The sequence below is a fragment of the Ciona intestinalis genome, chromosome 10 (assembly GCF_000224145.3).
Source record: "Ciona intestinalis chromosome 10, KH, whole genome shotgun sequence".
Lineage (NCBI taxonomy): Eukaryota > Metazoa > Chordata > Ascidiacea > Phlebobranchia > Cionidae > Ciona > Ciona intestinalis.
Window position 1 is genome coordinate 4,120,652 of NC_020175.2, and position 16,791 is coordinate 4,137,442.

At 35.5% G+C, this 16,791-nt stretch overlaps 5 protein-coding genes across 9 annotated transcripts; 2 read left to right on the forward strand and 3 right to left on the reverse strand.

The window, feature by feature from the left end:
• The first annotated feature begins 135 nt into the window (after positions 1–135).
• On the forward strand, positions 136–1,892 carry LOC101243256 (putative calmodulin-like protein 6). Its single transcript, XM_004226565.4, has 2 exons — positions 136–1,135; positions 1,636–1,892. The coding sequence occupies exons 1-2, from the start codon at positions 758–760 to the stop codon at positions 1,804–1,806; spliced, it is 549 nt and encodes a 182-aa protein (XP_004226613.1). The 5' UTR covers positions 136–757; the 3' UTR covers positions 1,807–1,892.
• Positions 1,893–2,233: 341 nt separating this feature from the next.
• Positions 2,234–7,082, forward strand: LOC100181747 (cytoplasmic phosphatidylinositol transfer protein 1). Its single transcript, XM_002128838.4, has 11 exons — positions 2,234–2,732; positions 2,793–2,941; positions 3,234–3,319; positions 3,953–3,960; positions 4,037–4,123; positions 4,421–4,522; positions 4,657–4,716; positions 4,974–5,077; positions 5,554–5,609; positions 5,679–5,789; positions 6,081–7,082. Exons 1-11 carry the CDS (start codon positions 2,685–2,687, stop codon positions 6,131–6,133), a joined length of 864 nt encoding a protein of 287 aa, XP_002128874.1. The 5' UTR covers positions 2,234–2,684; the 3' UTR covers positions 6,134–7,082.
• On the reverse strand, positions 5,799–8,339 carry LOC100179438. 2 transcript variants are annotated; one of them, XM_002128625.4, is made up of 5 exons: positions 8,165–8,339; positions 7,914–7,974; positions 6,935–7,053; positions 6,486–6,661; positions 5,799–6,411 (listed from the first exon to the last, which is right to left on the reverse strand). In XM_002128625.4, the coding sequence occupies exons 1-5, from the start codon at positions 8,263–8,265 to the stop codon at positions 6,407–6,409; spliced, it is 462 nt and encodes a 153-aa protein (XP_002128661.1). In that variant the 5' UTR covers positions 8,266–8,339; the 3' UTR covers positions 5,799–6,406. The 2 variants fall into 2 exon arrangements, with proteins under 2 accessions (XP_002128661.1, XP_026692143.1); XM_026836342.1 differs by having other exon boundaries at positions 5,800–6,661.
• Positions 8,340–8,396: 57 nt separating this feature from the next.
• Positions 8,397–13,199, reverse strand: LOC100184127 (cadherin-99C). 4 transcript variants are annotated; one of them, XM_026836320.1, is made up of 9 exons: positions 12,058–13,199; positions 11,896–11,957; positions 11,223–11,681; positions 10,931–11,039; positions 10,659–10,775; positions 9,974–10,099; positions 9,503–9,598; positions 8,979–9,119; positions 8,397–8,939 (listed from the first exon to the last, which is right to left on the reverse strand). In XM_026836320.1, the coding sequence occupies exons 1-9, from the start codon at positions 12,107–12,109 to the stop codon at positions 8,875–8,877; spliced, it is 1,227 nt and encodes a 408-aa protein (XP_026692121.1). In that variant the 5' UTR covers positions 12,110–13,199; the 3' UTR covers positions 8,397–8,874. The 4 variants fall into 4 exon arrangements, with proteins under 4 accessions (XP_026692121.1, XP_026692122.1, XP_026692123.1 ...); XM_026836321.1 differs by having other exon boundaries at positions 8,397–8,936; positions 12,058–13,198; XM_026836322.1 differs by having other exon boundaries at positions 8,397–8,912; positions 12,058–13,196.
• Positions 13,200–13,577: 378 nt separating this feature from the next.
• LOC100186508 lies at positions 13,578–16,587 on the reverse strand. The gene is made up of 6 exons (XM_002128513.4): positions 16,473–16,587; positions 15,981–16,205; positions 15,502–15,616; positions 15,082–15,255; positions 14,463–14,618; positions 13,578–14,056 (listed from the first exon to the last, which is right to left on the reverse strand). The coding sequence occupies exons 2-6, from the start codon at positions 16,170–16,172 to the stop codon at positions 13,944–13,946; spliced, it is 750 nt and encodes a 249-aa protein (XP_002128549.1). The 5' UTR covers positions 16,173–16,205; positions 16,473–16,587; the 3' UTR covers positions 13,578–13,943.
• Between the last annotated feature and the right edge of the window lie 204 nt (positions 16,588–16,791).

Below are 16,791 nucleotides of genomic sequence, written 5' to 3' on the forward strand. Positions count from 1 at the left end.
ACGCATGACAATATATGATAAGTTAAACAGAGAAAATTTGCAGAAGCTGCTGGAACCAGTATAAGATTATTTTTCCGTTTTACTGATTATATTTGTTATATGGCGCCATTCATAATTAAAATAAGCATATAGTTAGCATGTGTTATTTTAAGTATATGCTGGAGGCATCTGGCAATCATTTCTAACGTACATCAACGAAAGGCAATGACGTCGCATCACATACACATCCATAGAAAAAACAGCGTAGGCTATATATAAAGCCGCAGTCGAAGGTAAAACTCCACATGATTAAGAAATTATTATGGGATTGGTCAGTGGAGCTTGTTAGTAATAGGTAGTTTGAGGTAAGACGGTATAAAGATATAGTGTTTGATTTTCCTGTATCGTCCCATTTGGTAATTAACAAAGAATATTTACAACAAACCTGTCTTCACGATTCTAATGAAGTTGATAATTGTTATAATAGGTTATGCACCAACGGTACATCTATCTTAAAATGTATACTTCAACCAATCTAAAACGGAAAGTTTAAAGAAGTTTCACATTGCATGCCGAATTCGTTACGCCATATGGCATCAAGTGAACCAGTACCTTAGCTCAGCTTATTTTAGGGAAGCAGCAGTCTCTTACAGTGCTATAAGGCAGACAATTAAAAGGGTATAATATATTGTGTTTTAATGTTTCAACTTTTGTTGCGAAACTTTAAGCATCATGTTATTGCAGTGGTCACGCGTAAGTTATATTTATATCTTCAAAAATGTACACGTTAAGAAGTAGGCGGACCGAAATATTCAGCGACAATAAATTCGCTTTAGAATCAAAGGCTGGTGTTCAAGTAGCATTAAAAACAGAGGCGACATCTCCAGAGAAAATTGAAAACGAAAAAATCCCCCCAGAAGAATCAAAAGCCATGTTTAAACTTTTCGATAAAAACGACAATGGATTTTTAACAGCCGAAGATATCATGCGAGTCATGCATTCGCTGGGGCAACACATAACCAAGATCGAAGTATTCGATATTTTAAACTTGTTAGGGGTCAATGAGCCGGTCTCGCTTCAGGATTTCGACAGAATCATAAGTCACGAACTGTCGCCCAGTCAAGTGTTCAATAATGAAGCAAAAACTGCGTTCCAGGTGTGTAAAGTATTTTGAATAAACCTTTTTTCTGTGAGATTTGTTTTTTTGTGGAACGGAGAAAAATGAGACACTATTTCATTCTATTTTCTTGTCCCATTTGGTAGTAAACAAAGAACATTTAAAGAATTATAAAACCGTATTCTCACGAGTCACGACTTCCACAGACCGTTGTTAAAATTCAAAATACGATCAGGATATTTGACTATCATGTGCCAAAGGTGCGTCGTCTCCCCCACCCCACTATAAAATAAATCAATGTACCCCTGAGATTACTACTATGAAGGAGTCTCGCTTTATGACAGGCGACATGTAGTCAGAATACAACTTACGATTATTTTTACCACTTCTCAGAAAAATTAATTAATGAGGAAATTGACAAAACATCAGCTTGTTTCGTGTTGAAATACTTCCTCTAATTTTGTCATATATTCAAGCATTATTTCATGAACTCATTCACCTAATTTTTTTGGTAAACATATTCGAATTCTTTTTTTCAGCTTTTTTCTTCAAACGGTGACATCATAACTAAATCGGACTTGGCCCGCCTCCTTATCAAGTTAGGGAAAGTCCCAACCAATGACGACCTGATCGACATGATGCACGAGGGAGACGTCGATGGGGACGGCCAAATCAGTTATAACGATTTTTTAAGTGTATTGTGTAGCTAGGTTGACATGTTGTACAATCACGTTAAAATGTGTTTTCGTTTAGTTCCATTATTTTACTTGTTTCTAATAAAATCAGACCCACGTCACGACGCGTGTTTATTGCAGACTGAGAAAAAAGAGAATTTGCATAACGTCATTAGTTAAATTTAGTAACTCATAATAAGGACGTGTAAGCATTTTGTATGCAAAATTGGCACAGTGCGGTGACGCGTCAATAAAAATTACGCATCGCCCGATATGACGTTGTTTGGTATTGCGCATTTGGTGACTCAAATCCGGTAACTGTTTTATCGATGTTATCAAGCCAGCCAATACATTATTTTACATAATGTACAAATATATATACATTTTTCTGTAATGAATGAGTCTCGAGCGGTATTTGCATATGAGAGTACTGCGGTTATCATAATACTGTTAGTACCCGCATAATTTCGTAGAAAGGCAAAAGCGTAGATAAAAGTCATACTAGTATAAAAGAAAATCTTTTATATAACATTTTCCGACGCCGAAACACGGGTGATCCCCATTAAAAATCGTATTGTTTACGATTACACGCTCGATAAAATTGGACGCGCTTTTGATGACGTATTGCACGCCACAATGAACACGCTACTATCAAAACAAGGTCGGTCTCGCTGTAGGATTTACGCAGCCCTTCTTTCGCAGAAGGGTTATATAGGTTCAGGTAGTGACTGTAAAAGCTCCATCAGACTGTATTTGATGAGAACAGTTGTCAGCAATACTCGCAGGGTTTTGATTTTTCGTCAGTCTAAACAAAACGTACTGCAGGATCGATGCTTAAGTACCACCGCATTTTGGAGAGGCTTAGTATGTAGATTTGCATTTCTTACTAAACTGATTGCTGCAAATAAAACGCTATGTTGCTGAAAGAATATCGCATCTGCATGCCTTTGAGTGTAGAAGAGGTAAGATTCCGTTTATCAGTATTGATTACTGAAGTGATAATTTCGTGTTTACAAATGCAGTACCAGCGTGGGCAACTATATATGATCAACAGACACAGTAACGAGCAAAGTGAATCGGGCGAGGGGGTTGAAGTTATAAAAAACGAACCAGTATATACCGAAGAAAACGGCGATGGACAGTTTACTGAAAAGAGGATCCACTTAAACAAGTACATACAATATTTTCATTGGCAATATAAAATTCAATATTTTTCTAGAGCTAACTCTATTCTAGACTGTCATATTTATTTTTACAACGGATTGAAATTTTGTTTGTAAAATGTTTCACTCTTATGGTTGTTGCAGTATGCTTTGTTTACAAGCTAAAATAGTCCAGTATGTTTCCAAATTAAAGTATGTGTTCTCTGCAACCACATTTGTTTGATATATGGTATCTCATGATAGTTATATTACTCTTTACATAAAGGAACCATAAAATTTAACGATAAGTATATTTGACAGCCGACTTCCAAACTGGGCACGATCTTTCGTTCCAAGCATATATGTCACGGAAAAAGCTTGGAATTATTACCCTTACACAATAACTGGTACGTGTATTTGTTTTGTACAATGCTTACTAATGGAAATATTTCATACAAGTTTGTATAACACATGGCACAATAACTGGTGCGTGTATTTGTCTTGTGCAATACTTATTAAAAGAATCTTGCTCATAAGTTTGTATAAGGTATGAAGGTATACAAATGAGATTAATTATTAATGGCAGGGTTATGAATTTAATTCCGTGTACACAACCGCAACTGAGAAATCTTTTAATAATTAATATGTGATCTATTATAGATACGTGTGTATTTTGTTACGCCAAAACTGAAAAAGATACCAGTGCAATAAAAATCGAAATTAAAATCCATCCGCGCATGTATTAAATTTACCATATATTAATCAATAGATTTGATACCTGCTTCTGACATTAAATGCTTTTAACATATTTTACTGCCACCATGAAACAGTGATTATGACCTTATATATCAGGGCCATATGTGTTATTTCACCGATTGTCTTGTCCTGTACTCCAATTGGGGGGGTCTTTATTGATTATTTTTCCCTGTTAAGAATATTGACCACTGCTAAGACATAAGAGGTCTTTAATTTTACACAAATAACATTGATTTTTTATTTTTTGCATGTTACTCTGTTGCTCGCACAATATCGGACTTCAGAATACACGGTAAGTTCAGTTGAAATAGGTTTAAATATATATACATTAAAAGTAATTTTCATACAAAAATATATTTTTTTTGTAGTGTCCTTGGCTCCCAAGGTTACATATTCATATAGAGACAAGATATGAAAACAACAATGGTCATAACAATGATTTTAGTTGCGCCAAGGTAAGGTGACTAAACACAGACCTGTTATATTAAAGGGCATGACTCAAGCTTGCACTTATGCAATACTATAGGACAAAGACTTTCATGGTTGAACAGGTAGGGTATACATGTCCAAAAGCTTAAAAACACTGTTTAATAATGTTGAAAAAATATCCATCTTTTTCTAATGGGTCAGCTAAAAAAAGGCTAGCACTTAGGCAATACTGTATAACTTTTGTGATTTAGTGAGCATACATGCCCAAAAGGCTTAAAAACACTATTTAATGATGTTGAAAAAATATCCATCTTTTTTAACAGGTGAGCAAAGAAATTGACCCTAAAGAATTCACAAAAAGAGAAGTGATACATTTGGACTTGGCATATGATAAAGTGCCCGATAAACATTACAAGGCTGATGAGGTTAGTGTAAGATAAACTTTGGACTACAATGCTTGCCTTTTAATTAAACACCTTCCTTGCCTGGGTTGTTTACCACTTTGTTTCACTATGTCGTTAAGATACAACTTAATCTATATTGTTTCTATATTTATCAGGACTGTACAAAGTTCAAATCAATAAAGACAGGCAGAGGTCCGCTAAAACCAAACTGGAGGGTAAGCAAGTTAAATCTAGATGTTATATTGCTATTTATGCAACGGTCAAATATACGTTTATCTTTTCAATTGTACAAAACATGCATTTATTTGTTGGAAAATAATTTGAATTTTAAAAAGATTATTTTTAGTAACTAAGTTATATTGGGTTCACTTTGTGAATTGCATTGCAGTTTTAGACTGGTTGAAATACAGCCATAAACAAAAGTATTTTCAGAATACTGAATAATTCATTAAGTTTATATTATTGTCACCAGGAGAGTCACTCTCCCATAATGTGCTCGTATAAGCTCGTGCAGGTCAAGTTTGAAGTATGGGGCATGCAGACCAAAGTGGAGAGCTACATTCATAAAGTAGTTCGGTAAGTGTCAGTCACTTAAAACAGAATTAAGATATAATAAGGTGGGGAAGATGGAACACAATTTTATTTTTATTTTTTGTCCCATTTGGTAGTAAACATAGACATTAAAAATAATTATAAAACTACAACTCCCATTGACTGTTGTTAATTGTTTAAAACACAATCAGAACATTTGGATATTATGTGCTGAAGGTGTCCTCACTTACCCCACAGTACTGTATTATAAAACACCAGTGTTATAAAAACATCTGATGTTACCCTGCAAGTGAAATTTGAGACATAATCTTTCTGACAATGTAACCGAAAACATCTGCAAGGTATAATGAATCTAAATTATGCATGAAGGTATAAAGTGTCATAACAGCTGTTTACACTCACATAAATATGAAATGCTTTGGATTAAAACAACTTGCTCATAGTTCATTGACAAGTTTTCGCCTGGATTGTTTAAAAAAAATGTAAACCTTTTTTTGCAGCGATGTTTTGTTACTTGCACATAGACAAGCGTTTGCCTGGATCGACACCTGGTACGGTAAGAACAATTTCCTATACCTCAAAAACATAATTTGCGTCTCAGATTTCAAATTTTCCTTTCACATAGATATGACCTTCGATAACATTCGAAGATATGAAAGTGAGATCCAAGAGAAAACAAATGCGAAAGTTAAAAGCGAAACAAGCCATTTTCCCTCCACTCCAACAAGTCCCACAAGTATGTTGCATTACATTGATGTAGATAGGTTTATTATAATTATGACTATTATGACCACTGACAATTATTATGTCTTGAAAGAATTTTTAGGGTGTTTAAAAAAACTAAAACATGAAACCATCTTTTTTTCTTTACTAATTTAACAAGTTGGGTTACACTTCAATAATAAGTTACCATACTCAAAACTTAAAAGAAATTTAAGCACAATGGTAGGTTCAACTTTTTTTAGCACCTTTTTTCAAAGAATCGGTGTGTTCGTCATTATATTAACCAGAAATAAACTGTTAACAGTTCCAAGTGTTCAACTGCCTGGTACAAGCAAGACAAAAGCCTGGGGTACGTAAGTTACGAACCACAGATTCACAGAAATAACCAAACTTTAGCTGAATATCACCAAAAAAATGAAAGACTATTTTTGTATACGTTGCTGACTGCCGTACTTCAGCTACTAATTTTTAAAAACACTGTGCATCACTCTTGCCCAGAAAAAAAGGGTGGTGAAGTTTGTCACTCTTGCGGCAATGTATTATGCAACCCATGCAATAATATATTTTTGGAGTGAATAAATCGGCCTGCACTTACAACGCTTATATTCCTTTTGAGCCCTCAAAAGTGTATCATCCTAAAAAGGACGTTGCGTTATATTTTGTGCAAATGCAAATCGTATGTCTGTTTAACTAGACAAAATTAACTCACTTGATTTTGCCATCAGTTTATGTTTTAAATTTTGTTGTTGCTTATTATCCATTCTGCGAATTCTGCCGTTGTATAAATGATTTGTTTTAAAATTCACGGCTTCAGTAGATAAGGGTTTGGTAAACTCTTTAGTTTTGGCAATTTTAACAAAACTGTCATCTTCCATATCTTGTGATCTGAAAAGTTTTTTTCATGTTGTAATTTTTAAACAATCCACTTAACTGTCATTTAAAATAAAATTGCTACACCTACACGTACTTAATCAAAGGGTAACATCAGAATTTTCCAAAAATACTACTTTGTTGTTTGCTTTTCTTGCTTTAAACATATAAACCATCATTGTGTAATATAATGCAAGAGCATTTTTGGACCAAATTGAATTCCAATGCTCAAATTTTACTGTAATTTTTATTTTTGTATTCTGTATTCTAATTATTCATAATACTTACTGTTCATTGTTAATTTCGTGGGTGTCTGAATTTTCTTGTAACTTCTTTTTTCTCGCTTCATCTAGTTTAATTGCTGCATCAGCTTTCTTTAATAGTTCAACTGATAGCAGCTTTTTTTCCTGAATAATAAATTAAATTTACTTGAAAATTAAATCCCGAACAGTTTTCTTGGACTTAAATAGTCAGACCTCACTTAACAGGGGTTAGCACACCTGCCTCTAGTCCAGATTCCAGAATATATGGGACCCGTTGTCCTAGAGAAAAACGACTATTGCTTTAATTCAGGGATCGATTAAAATAATCCCCACAAAAGGGTATAAATATATACGCAGCATGGTATAAAACCATTGCCGAAGCCTTGCCACACCATAATACAGAAGTTGCACTTACTCAGCACAGCCACACAGGTTATCTATGTAAGGGAGAGAAAGAGAGAAAGACTTGTCACTTTGACAAGGTATACCTTGAACGTGGGATAGGGAATTTTGCCATTTATTATGCTATTACCTAAAGTCCTAAACCAAACGATTTTCATTAGTTTATTAAATAATCCCCAGCGTTACCAAGTTTATTGTGCACCAAATGCCGTAGATTAGAAACACCTCATGACTGCTTGTGAGTTACCAAGTTTCTGGGTTATCACTTTTTTGGGGGGTTAGGGAATCTCTTTTCTGCGTGACTTTCAATTTGGACAACCCAGTAGTTAAGCCCTGGTTTGGTGTGATTATCGTTAGTTGTCTTAGCCAAAGAAACCGCCAATGGCAACAGTATTGACGAGCTTTGAACCCTGTATAAGTTTTTAATTTTCAAAAATTGCAAACTTATTTATGTATATCAGCCATGATAAGTTAAAAAGTGTCATCTACAATTTTACGTGGACAAAATTAGCATTTCTAAACTACACCAACTTAAACACACAAACTTTCAATAACCAACATTATAAACATTATATGCTGATTACATGAGAGCAACAGTTCACCTTTTGTGCAATGTTTCTTTTTTCTCGACTTTGATGAATAAATTTCTTTTTATCTTTTTCCCTAAATATAATTCAGTTAATATGACAACATAAAAACTACGCAGTTCAGATATATGTAATAATTTTATGTGACATTGAATGAATTAGGCAACATGTTAGGGCTAGGGTTATAAATTTATTCACTAACACTCAGTTTAAGCCAAATTAGGTTTGATATTTCAAAGCAATAAATTGGATAACTATAGTCTTACCGTTGTAAATCCTGTTGTACAAGTTTCTGTTTCAATATTTCTTCTTCTCTACTTTGCATAAACGATATTCCTTCTGGCATTTCATCTTCGGAGGAAGACATTGCTGACTTACTGAATATTGGTAAAATAAAAACTTCACAAAATTTATAAAGTCTTCCAAAATCTTTACAGCAGTGAATTCACGTGGTAATGTTGATGTTGTATTTTTCTGCCGTACGGGTGCGCTGTTCGAATCTTTTTATTATTTTATTAGGATCGTGTGACGCGAGATAAATAATATACAAACTGAATAAATATAGAAACAGAGATATGTTTAAGAACACAGTGTCAAATAACAAAAAAAAGACTGCACTAAACTGCTGTGGGTTAAAGTTACATTAATTCGGGTGAACTTTAAATATGAAACACGCCCTTCTGGCAGCTGTGACTGGCATATTAAAACAGCATTCTTTCACAGGAGTAAAAGAATGACACGAAAAATCCTGAAGCGTTTCTCTTTAAAAAAAAGTATTGCTATGGTCCATAAATGTTCAACATCGTTCATAAAAAAACATAATTCAAGGTCCAAGCGTCAATCTTGGTATTCCGGCAAACACAAGCTGCTTTTCTGTTCTTTAAACCACCTTCTTGTTTTTCAATGTCTCCCGGACGCTCTTTAAAGCTTGCAATTTAAATTTCTTTGCTCAGTTTACACTTCGGCGCTCGAGAAATCAGGAAATAAACGACAGTTCACTATCCACAAGAATCTCTGCCAATAATAAAACATTTCCGCCTACTAATTTAAATGAAACAAAATCCAGCTTAAAGGTCTCACCGTCTTCTCTTGTCGATAAAGTCAGCTGAGGTATTCGTCTCTTTCGTTTCAAACGAATGAGAAAAATGGCAACCGCAGATAGAACACAAACACCCACACCCACGGAGATTGCCACTATCTCCCACGTTTTTAAAGAGATTGCTGAAACAGAAATCCTTAAATTTGATTTGTGGACACAACATAATAGCATATATTTTAAAGGCAACCGAATCGCTCTACAGTTGAAAGTGACCTGCTCTACCTTAAGTACGTTGGGGTAAGATGATGCACGTTTTCAGGCTCTTTAATTGTCCCATTTGTAAGTTAAAAAACTATATTTATAGGTTTGTATAACCGTGTCTTCGCAACTATGAAAGAGCTTTATTAGTTGTTAAAAATACGATAAGTGAATATGGGATAGCCTATTATGTGTTATAGGACTATATGGGTAGATATCCATCTCACCCCGATCTATTATAGACAAGATACTCCAAGACTCATTAGAACACATACCGAATATCAGTAGGTAATAGACTTTACATTACCGGCAGGCTCGGTGCTAGGCAGAGAAGGTTGGGAAGTTGTGGTAACTGGTAGTTTGGAATATACAGAAACCGTTGCTGTTGCGGTGGCTCGGTTACCTGTTTCGAAGGGAGACATTAACGGAATGAATGAGCGCAGTTGAAGGGATAATATTTAATCTCGTGTGACGGGACAACGACAGTTGTTTAACACATTTGCAATTAGGGTTCTTAAATCAAAGACAGACACACACACACAACCTTCAAACAACAAGAAAGTCTATATAAATAATTATAGAGGTTGTAGTCCCTATTACCCAACCTTATTACCCTAAAACAACGTTTGTTTAAAACATACGATTGGAAAGTTTGGGCGGATTTTAAAACTATATGGCGAATTCAACTTTGGTGGCTGTGAGAGAATCAAATAAAAAAAACGTCAAAACAAAACTTATGTTACGATAATCATTTATTTAAGTTAAATCGTATCCTTACCGTTCGGTCTGGACCCCATGTCCTTCACCACCACTTTAAAAGTGATGACCATGTCACGAGTAAGTCTATTCAGAAGCACAACTTGGCCGGAAGATAGCATCGCTATGCACGCAGAAGTGGCGTGGACTGTAGAAGTATTACGTGTTCTCATAAAATATTAAATGACGTGTGTATAATTAATGTATAAATGTGCTGTTGCGGGTCCATAGACGTTATAGCACCCCGTTATGTTATAGCAGGCCCTGTATCTACACTTTACACCACTACGCAAGGATTTTATAGAAGTATAGTAAGGTGCTGGGGAAGATGGGAGACCTTTTATTCACAATCAGGATATTAGGATATTAATTTGCTAAATGTGTCCCGTCTCCCCCACCCTACTAAATATTACAAGTATATAGGTTAATATAGCGTGCAGTGGATAACATCTGTAGCACTGTGGGGTAAGATGGTACACTGTTAGCACATAATATTGTTCTTTGTTTACTATCACATTGGAACGAGAAAATAGAATAAAAAGTTGTCCCATCTTACCACACCCCTCTATATTTATTTATCTTAAAATCATATATGACCCTTCTTTACTCACAACCCCAATTCCAAGCACTAAATAGATGCGATATAGGTCATCCGAAACCTAGTTATATAACATATACGATCGATTATTATTTATAATTTCGTTTACCGGGTGATGTTGAATTCGGAAATTTCCATCTTTCAGTGCCTGCGATTGACGAGAACCGCATTGCTGCGTTTATTCCGATATCTGCGTCCGTTGCTTTGACGTCCATTACTGCATCGACTGCACGGAAATACAATGACACAAGCTTCAATACTAGATCAATACATGGGATTATAACGTTTCAGGATTTAAAATATTGTATCTGAAAGGTCGGGTTAGATAAATCGACTTTAATCACTTTATAAAGCTGTTTTTTTATCCAGTTTTTCACTTACAAACGTCAACTTTGGTTGAGACAACACTCGAAAGAGACGAAGTTATAAATTTTGGAGTGTTGTCGTTTATATCCGTGACGTCAATGATAAGAAGACGCGGAAATTCGACCTAAAACAAAGATCAGTTTGAGATATAATATTTTTACTATAGCTTATAACTTGTACACTTGAAAAAATATATTTACCCACAAAAATGACATAATCTGGTGATTCGGGCACGGGGTGCATGAAACAGAACATCCGTGTTATAACAACTGTGTTAAATACAAGTTATACATTCATTCGTACATACCTCAACACCACTTCTATTGACGCAATGTAACGTGAGTAAATATTGGTCTTGTGTTTCCCGATCCAAATCATACAACTGTACAATATGTACAGTGACTATAGGCGCCGGTTTTCCTGTCGTATGTATAATAATGCTGGGCGAATTAACCGCCGACGGTATAAATGTGGTAATCTCAGTTCTTTGTGCTGTGGTGTAAGCAGGCGTGCTCGAAATATTTGGGCTAGAGGTGACCACATGTCTGCTCGTAGTATCCAAGTATTTTGCTGTCACTGATTCCGTTGCATTGGAGACGGATCGAACAGATCGGATAATGTGATCATTGTGCCTTTGGTGGCGTTGTGGTGTAATCTGTGGGATTCGTACACCGAACAGCAGAGGCCGTATAGCAGTTCTCACTCTATCAGGGAAATTGACCGTGTCTAATGTGCAGGACGTGACAGCTTCTTCAGGGAACGAAATCTGTCCAAAAAGGGCACATGATAATGAGAAAATCGCAAGAAATAGAAGCACTCGTACACGCGCGAGCCCTGGCTTACTGTATATACTATAAACGTTATTGTCACTTAGTGAAGCATTTCCTATGACGCTTATACAGCGCAACCGGGTCTGACGTAACTCGTAATATTACAATGTAAACTTAATCGACAGCAAACGTAACTTATAATATACATACCGTGGTAATTAATTTCGGATAAGCGAATTGTCCTTCTGACACTTTATAGTGTGGAAAATCCCCTGCAATACAAAATGCATAGTGCGTTAAGAGACTCACGTTTTAGGTTTTGCTATACACGAATTACAATCTACGTTATACCTGGTTAAAACTTAGACTTACCTAAAGTATAGTAGCAGTAAAGTAGTATCCCAGCAACGCTGTAGAAAAGCATAGTTGTTCACAAATTACAAAACCCGTCTTTTAACGTTTTCAACTACTGCACAGCGAACTTATATTATTTACGCGTTTGGTTTAACTTTTACTGTATAACTGCACTGTGTTGGGCACATACTCACTTCCTGGCAGAGTGTTACACACATCATGCTTTTGGCTAGGTCCATTATATAATAGTAATACTAGAGTAGAAGTTAGTAACCAACGCGGAAATCACACGCGCTATACGATGCTGCCTTCAATAAAGTCTTAAATCGTTTTCTTTTTTCACTTAGTCAATACGTAATGCCATTCTGTACTTTTAATTTAGACACAGAGTTTTTCGTTAGAGTATATGCGCCCGTAAACGCCAATAAAGTAAAAGTTGTTAACGATTAACGCCAGACATAAATTATACTTCGATTTATAACAGACAAGAGTTCATTCCTTTCGAACGTCGTATGTAAGACTCGGTTCACGCAAACTCTTGTGTTTACCCTCAAGCTTCTCTCGCACAGTTAGAATTCTTACTAACTCTAGTCCAAAACTCACATGTACAAAACAGCAGCTCTGTTTTTACTGGCGCTCAAACGATAACGATCAGCAGATCAATACTCATATGTTGAGCGTATATTTTATGCTATCGTCGGCGTACCTGTACAGCAATCAGTTTTACCTTATGTCCCTTGTAATCCAGCGGTCGATACACGGTCGCCAAAACGCCGCAAAAGGAACCGCAGGTATTCATTTACGTCATGAATGTAAAAACCGACACGATTACGCTTGTTTAACGTCACAACAGTGGGGGTACAGCGGAATTGCGAGCGAAAAAACATGCGCTATCTTTTTTAATGTCGCATACTTTGGACATAACCCAAAAGTCACTAAGCGAATTTTATGACGTAACTTCTAGGAGCTCAAGCGCTTTACATCGATCAGTTGACATTGTAAATATACAGCTTTAATTGACGTTTCATTTTCTTATCGTAATCCAGTCATAGCGAGTCGGGAGACCCGTCATAGATAAAGCGACAATGTTTATTTTTGTGTTTACAGTTTGCGGCAAACTGACGTACACACGACGCTCGGCTGCGGCAATGCGACATGCATTTTGTTTGTTTTAGCTTTGATGCAGAATTTTTGGCCTGGTATTCTACGCATGCAAAGCCGGTGAATTAGCGATATTTATACCGAACTAAAGCGGCTTCGAAAAGGACAAAAAGTTCATGCGCTTTTTGTCTCAACTTTTGGCACTGAAACACAAACTAAGAAAACATTGTTGGGTAAGATGAATACGTAAGAACATAATCTCCCATATTTTCTAATAGTTTTTAACAATTACCACACGATTTTGAGCCACAAGAATATATGGTTATATAATTCTGTAAATATTCTTTGTTTACTGCCCAATAAAACAACAACCATATCATCCCAACCCACTATACTGAAAACTCAAAGCATATATCTGGTAACTTCAAAATACGATCTGAGCAGAACTTGTGGTTTTTATAAATTAAAAACAACTGTATAACAACAGCGCGTACGACGTTAACATTGTGACATTATACAATTCGTATGCCTTTGCTGGCTAACATATACTTCTCTTTTGATACAAAACTCAAAATTATTGTTAATGTTTCACTGTATGGTTGAAATATCGAAAAAATGCACGCTTCTGAGCGTACGCTGGCATAATAAGCGCGGTATATAGAAACATGTAAGAAGCAGACACAGTTCTCGTTAAAATACAACTTGATAGTTAAATCTAAATACAGCTCCTTTTAACTCTGCTAGTATACCAGACGTACTGGCATACCGTTATAGTTAAATGTCACAGAAACCCGATTTCTGGTTTAAACCGGCGACTGCTGAAATTGGAAAGTCGGTGACGGTGTTCCAGTTTTAGAATTAGTAATGTCTCTGTCCCATGGGAAAAGTGTGGATGGTCGCTTTCTGATTGTACCGCCTGGGATTAATTATACCAAGTTAATTGGATCGTTAGCTACCCACGGGGAGCAATCAATATAAAGTAACGAAAGGATTAATTATTTAACAACTTGGTTTAGGAAAGAAGTTATTTTTTAATGGTAATTTTAATTATTTGATTGTTATAATTTTTTGACAGCAACTTTTAATTGTATTTTTTACTTTTGTAAAAATCCAATGTTAATATAATTTGCGTTGCGTTAATCTACTGTGATGTTGTGTCTCAAACACATCTTGCCAGCTTACGAGTTAAATAAATATTTATTAAATTTAGTGGTTCATTTTCTTGAATATTGAAATTTTTATGTATGGTCGATAACTTGACGTTTTTATGAAATGTTTTAGAAAAAGTTATAAATAATGTAATACAATACATCGGCATGTACCTGTTGCAATGGGACTTGTACACGAATCGAAACCATCCGGTTTTTGCCAGTTTAGACTGGATGTGGATTGCCGGATATCAAATGGGTACGTCTTTTCAATGCGGTCATCACGTAAGCAATTGTGTGTTCGTATTCTCTCCTTTGATTTGGTCTTGGCTTATAGAGAAAAAAACAAAAAAACAATTGGTTTATATGTATAAGGTTGTTCTAAAATTTTAATATTTAAAAATTTGTGTAACTTCAGAAGTATGTTTGCGTTTAAAAGATTATATATATCAGGTTGGGACAAGATGGCACACGGGGCGTGATGGATCATTGTTTTAAATATTATTTTACGGGTCCCTGTTTAATGATAAATGAAAATACGATAGTACATTTTTATGGTGTTACCCTAAAACTATATAGTCATATATTTAAATTTCTAAAATTTGGGAGAATATCTATTTAAGTGAGCCATCTTTTCCACTCGAAACCAATCTTTATACCGAAGAAATATCGGTTATTAATCTATTGTTCACAGTTGCATAAAATTAAGTTTCGTTTAAACCAACACCGATATTCAGTTTAAAAATATGACAAAAAAATAATAAAAATACACAGTGAAAATTTTCCAATGTACTATTGTTTGCTGAAACGGCGAACTCAGTGTACGGATCCGTAAGATGGAACAATCTACTTGAAGAGTTACGATTTTCAAGTATCAGCGTAACAGCTACAAGGATGACAAATAGACCAACACCGATGCCGACTGGCCCGCATAGGCAGGTACGGAGAAACCACGTGAATACAGATCCTGGGAAATGAAGGAATTTATGAATATTTAAGCAGCTGATCGAGTTGTGTCTTTAAATTTATAGGTTAGAACAAATGGTCCATATTTTCATTCTAGTAATAGAACTATTAAAACTATTTCACTCAGTTTACTTTCATGTTTTGGGTTGATAAATAAAACCTGACAGACAACGCCGAAAAACTTGGAAATTTAAGTAAAGTTACAAAAACGTAAGCTGTACCAAAAGGATTGGACATCAAAAATTACCTGCAATAAGAAAAAGGAACCCGACCACAGCAATGCCGCCACCTGGCGACAGAAGTTTTACATTTCCAGGAACCTCGATGGTGTAAGTGGGACGTGAGTTTACTTCTCGCACTATCTGTTAAAGTGCATGTTATGGCTCGATTTTTGCTATATACATTAGGATGGGGTAAGATGGAACACCTGTAGCACATAATACCCTAAATCCTAATCATGTTTTGAACAATTAAAAACGATCTTTAAGAGTCGTGAGGATACGGCTTTACAGTTCTTCGATTGTTCTTTGTTTACTACCAAGTAGGACAAGAAAATAAAATAAAAAGGTGTCCCATCTCGCTCCCTGCCGTGTGACTTACATTTACACCGAGCGTCGAACCCGTCAACTATATGGCTAGAAGCAGGCGCACCAACCACTTCGCCGAACCATTGGTTGCATTACATTATAGAACAAACTAAATATTCCCATGTTAATCGACTCTTACCTTTCGTCTGTATCGACCGTCGCCATCGCACCAGTTAATTAACTTCGTGTCAGTAGATCTCTGTCGGCGTTGTCGGGCTCCATCTGTCTTCCCTTTAAGTGGATTGCTTTTATTTGTATCCGTGTTTGTTTTCGGCGCATTATTCCTGTGTTTGCGGCCTAAGTTTCGAGACAAAAGGCCACCAGAAAACATCTTAAAAACAGTATATTTTCTCGGGGGAATTCTCTGTATACAAGACACTGATTAGCACATACAGTATACGTATTTGGTAATGGGGTACGATGGTACTTGTTTTCATTCTCCCTATCATTTTATTTTGTACTACACCAAGAATGTTTAAAGAATTATAAAACTGAATCCTAATAGCTCTAAAAGAGCGTTGTTTATAGATAAAAAAACACAAATAGAAAAAAATGGGGTTTATGAGCTAATGGTATCTATTTTATTACACAGTATAATAATCCATATAAGTACAACAAGAAAACTTTTAACCTCAATAATTTGATGGTCAGCAGCATGAAGATAGTGTACAGTTATAACATAAACTGTACGTTCAAGACTTTAATATTCTAAATTTAAACTCATATTATTTTACATCTGCGCTATTCCTTTACAAAACACACCGACTTACTATACGTTTACTTATACACATACAATGTAATACAAACTAGTAACACAACATAGGAAACACCAAGCAACAGCCAGGGGCAGAGGTAATACTTCTCATGTTTACGGTTGGTATATTTAAAACCTATTGAAATAAACAACAAAATAGACTCTCTTAAAACAACCGCAGTCTATTTCAGCACAG

Excerpts from the sequence above, each read along its gene's own strand:
- LOC100181747 (XM_002128838.4), top strand. The coding sequence starts at position 2,685 with ATGTTGCTGAAAGAATATCGCATCTGCATGCCTTTGAGTGTAGAAGAG. Across the intron at positions 5,610-5,678 it reads CTGGATCGACACCTGGTACG|ATATGACCTTCGATAACATT; the intron begins GTAAGAACAATT and ends CCTTTCACATAG. Across the intron at positions 5,790-6,080 it reads CACTCCAACAAGTCCCACAA|TTCCAAGTGTTCAACTGCCT; the intron begins GTATGTTGCATT and ends AACTGTTAACAG.
- LOC100184127 (XM_026836320.1), bottom strand. The coding sequence starts at position 12,109 with ATGCTTTTCTACAGCGTTGCTGGGATACTACTTTACTGCTACTATACT. Across the intron at positions 11,958-12,057 it reads TTACTGCTACTATACTTTAG|GGGATTTTCCACACTATAAA; the intron begins GTAAGTCTAAGT and ends TTTGTATTGCAG. Across the intron at positions 10,776-10,930 it reads CTCAACCAAAGTTGACGTTT|TCGATGCAGTAATGGACGTC; the intron begins GTAAGTGAAAAA and ends ATTTCCGTGCAG.
- LOC101243256 (XM_004226565.4), top strand. The coding sequence starts at position 758 with ATGTACACGTTAAGAAGTAGGCGGACCGAAATATTCAGCGACAATAAA. Across the intron at positions 1,136-1,635 it reads AAGCAAAAACTGCGTTCCAG|CTTTTTTCTTCAAACGGTGA; the intron begins GTGTGTAAAGTA and ends TCTTTTTTTCAG.
- LOC100179438 (XM_026836342.1), bottom strand. The coding sequence starts at position 8,265 with ATGTCTTCCTCCGAAGATGAAATGCCAGAAGGAATATCGTTTATGCAA. Across the intron at positions 7,054-7,913 it reads AAAGAAACATTGCACAAAAG|GAAAAAAAGCTGCTATCAGT; the intron begins GTGAACTGTTGC and ends TTTATTATTCAG. Across the intron at positions 6,662-6,934 it reads CACGAAATTAACAATGAACA|ATCACAAGATATGGAAGATG; the intron begins GTAAGTATTATG and ends AAAACTTTTCAG.
- LOC100186508 (XM_002128513.4), bottom strand. The coding sequence starts at position 16,172 with ATGTTTTCTGGTGGCCTTTTGTCTCGAAACTTAGGCCGCAAACACAGG. Across the intron at positions 15,617-15,980 it reads ACGGTCGATACAGACGAAAG|ATAGTGCGAGAAGTAAACTC; the intron begins GTAAGAGTCGAT and ends GCACTTTAACAG. Across the intron at positions 14,619-15,081 it reads CGCCGTTTCAGCAAACAATA|CCAAGACCAAATCAAAGGAG; the intron begins GTACATTGGAAA and ends TTTCTCTATAAG.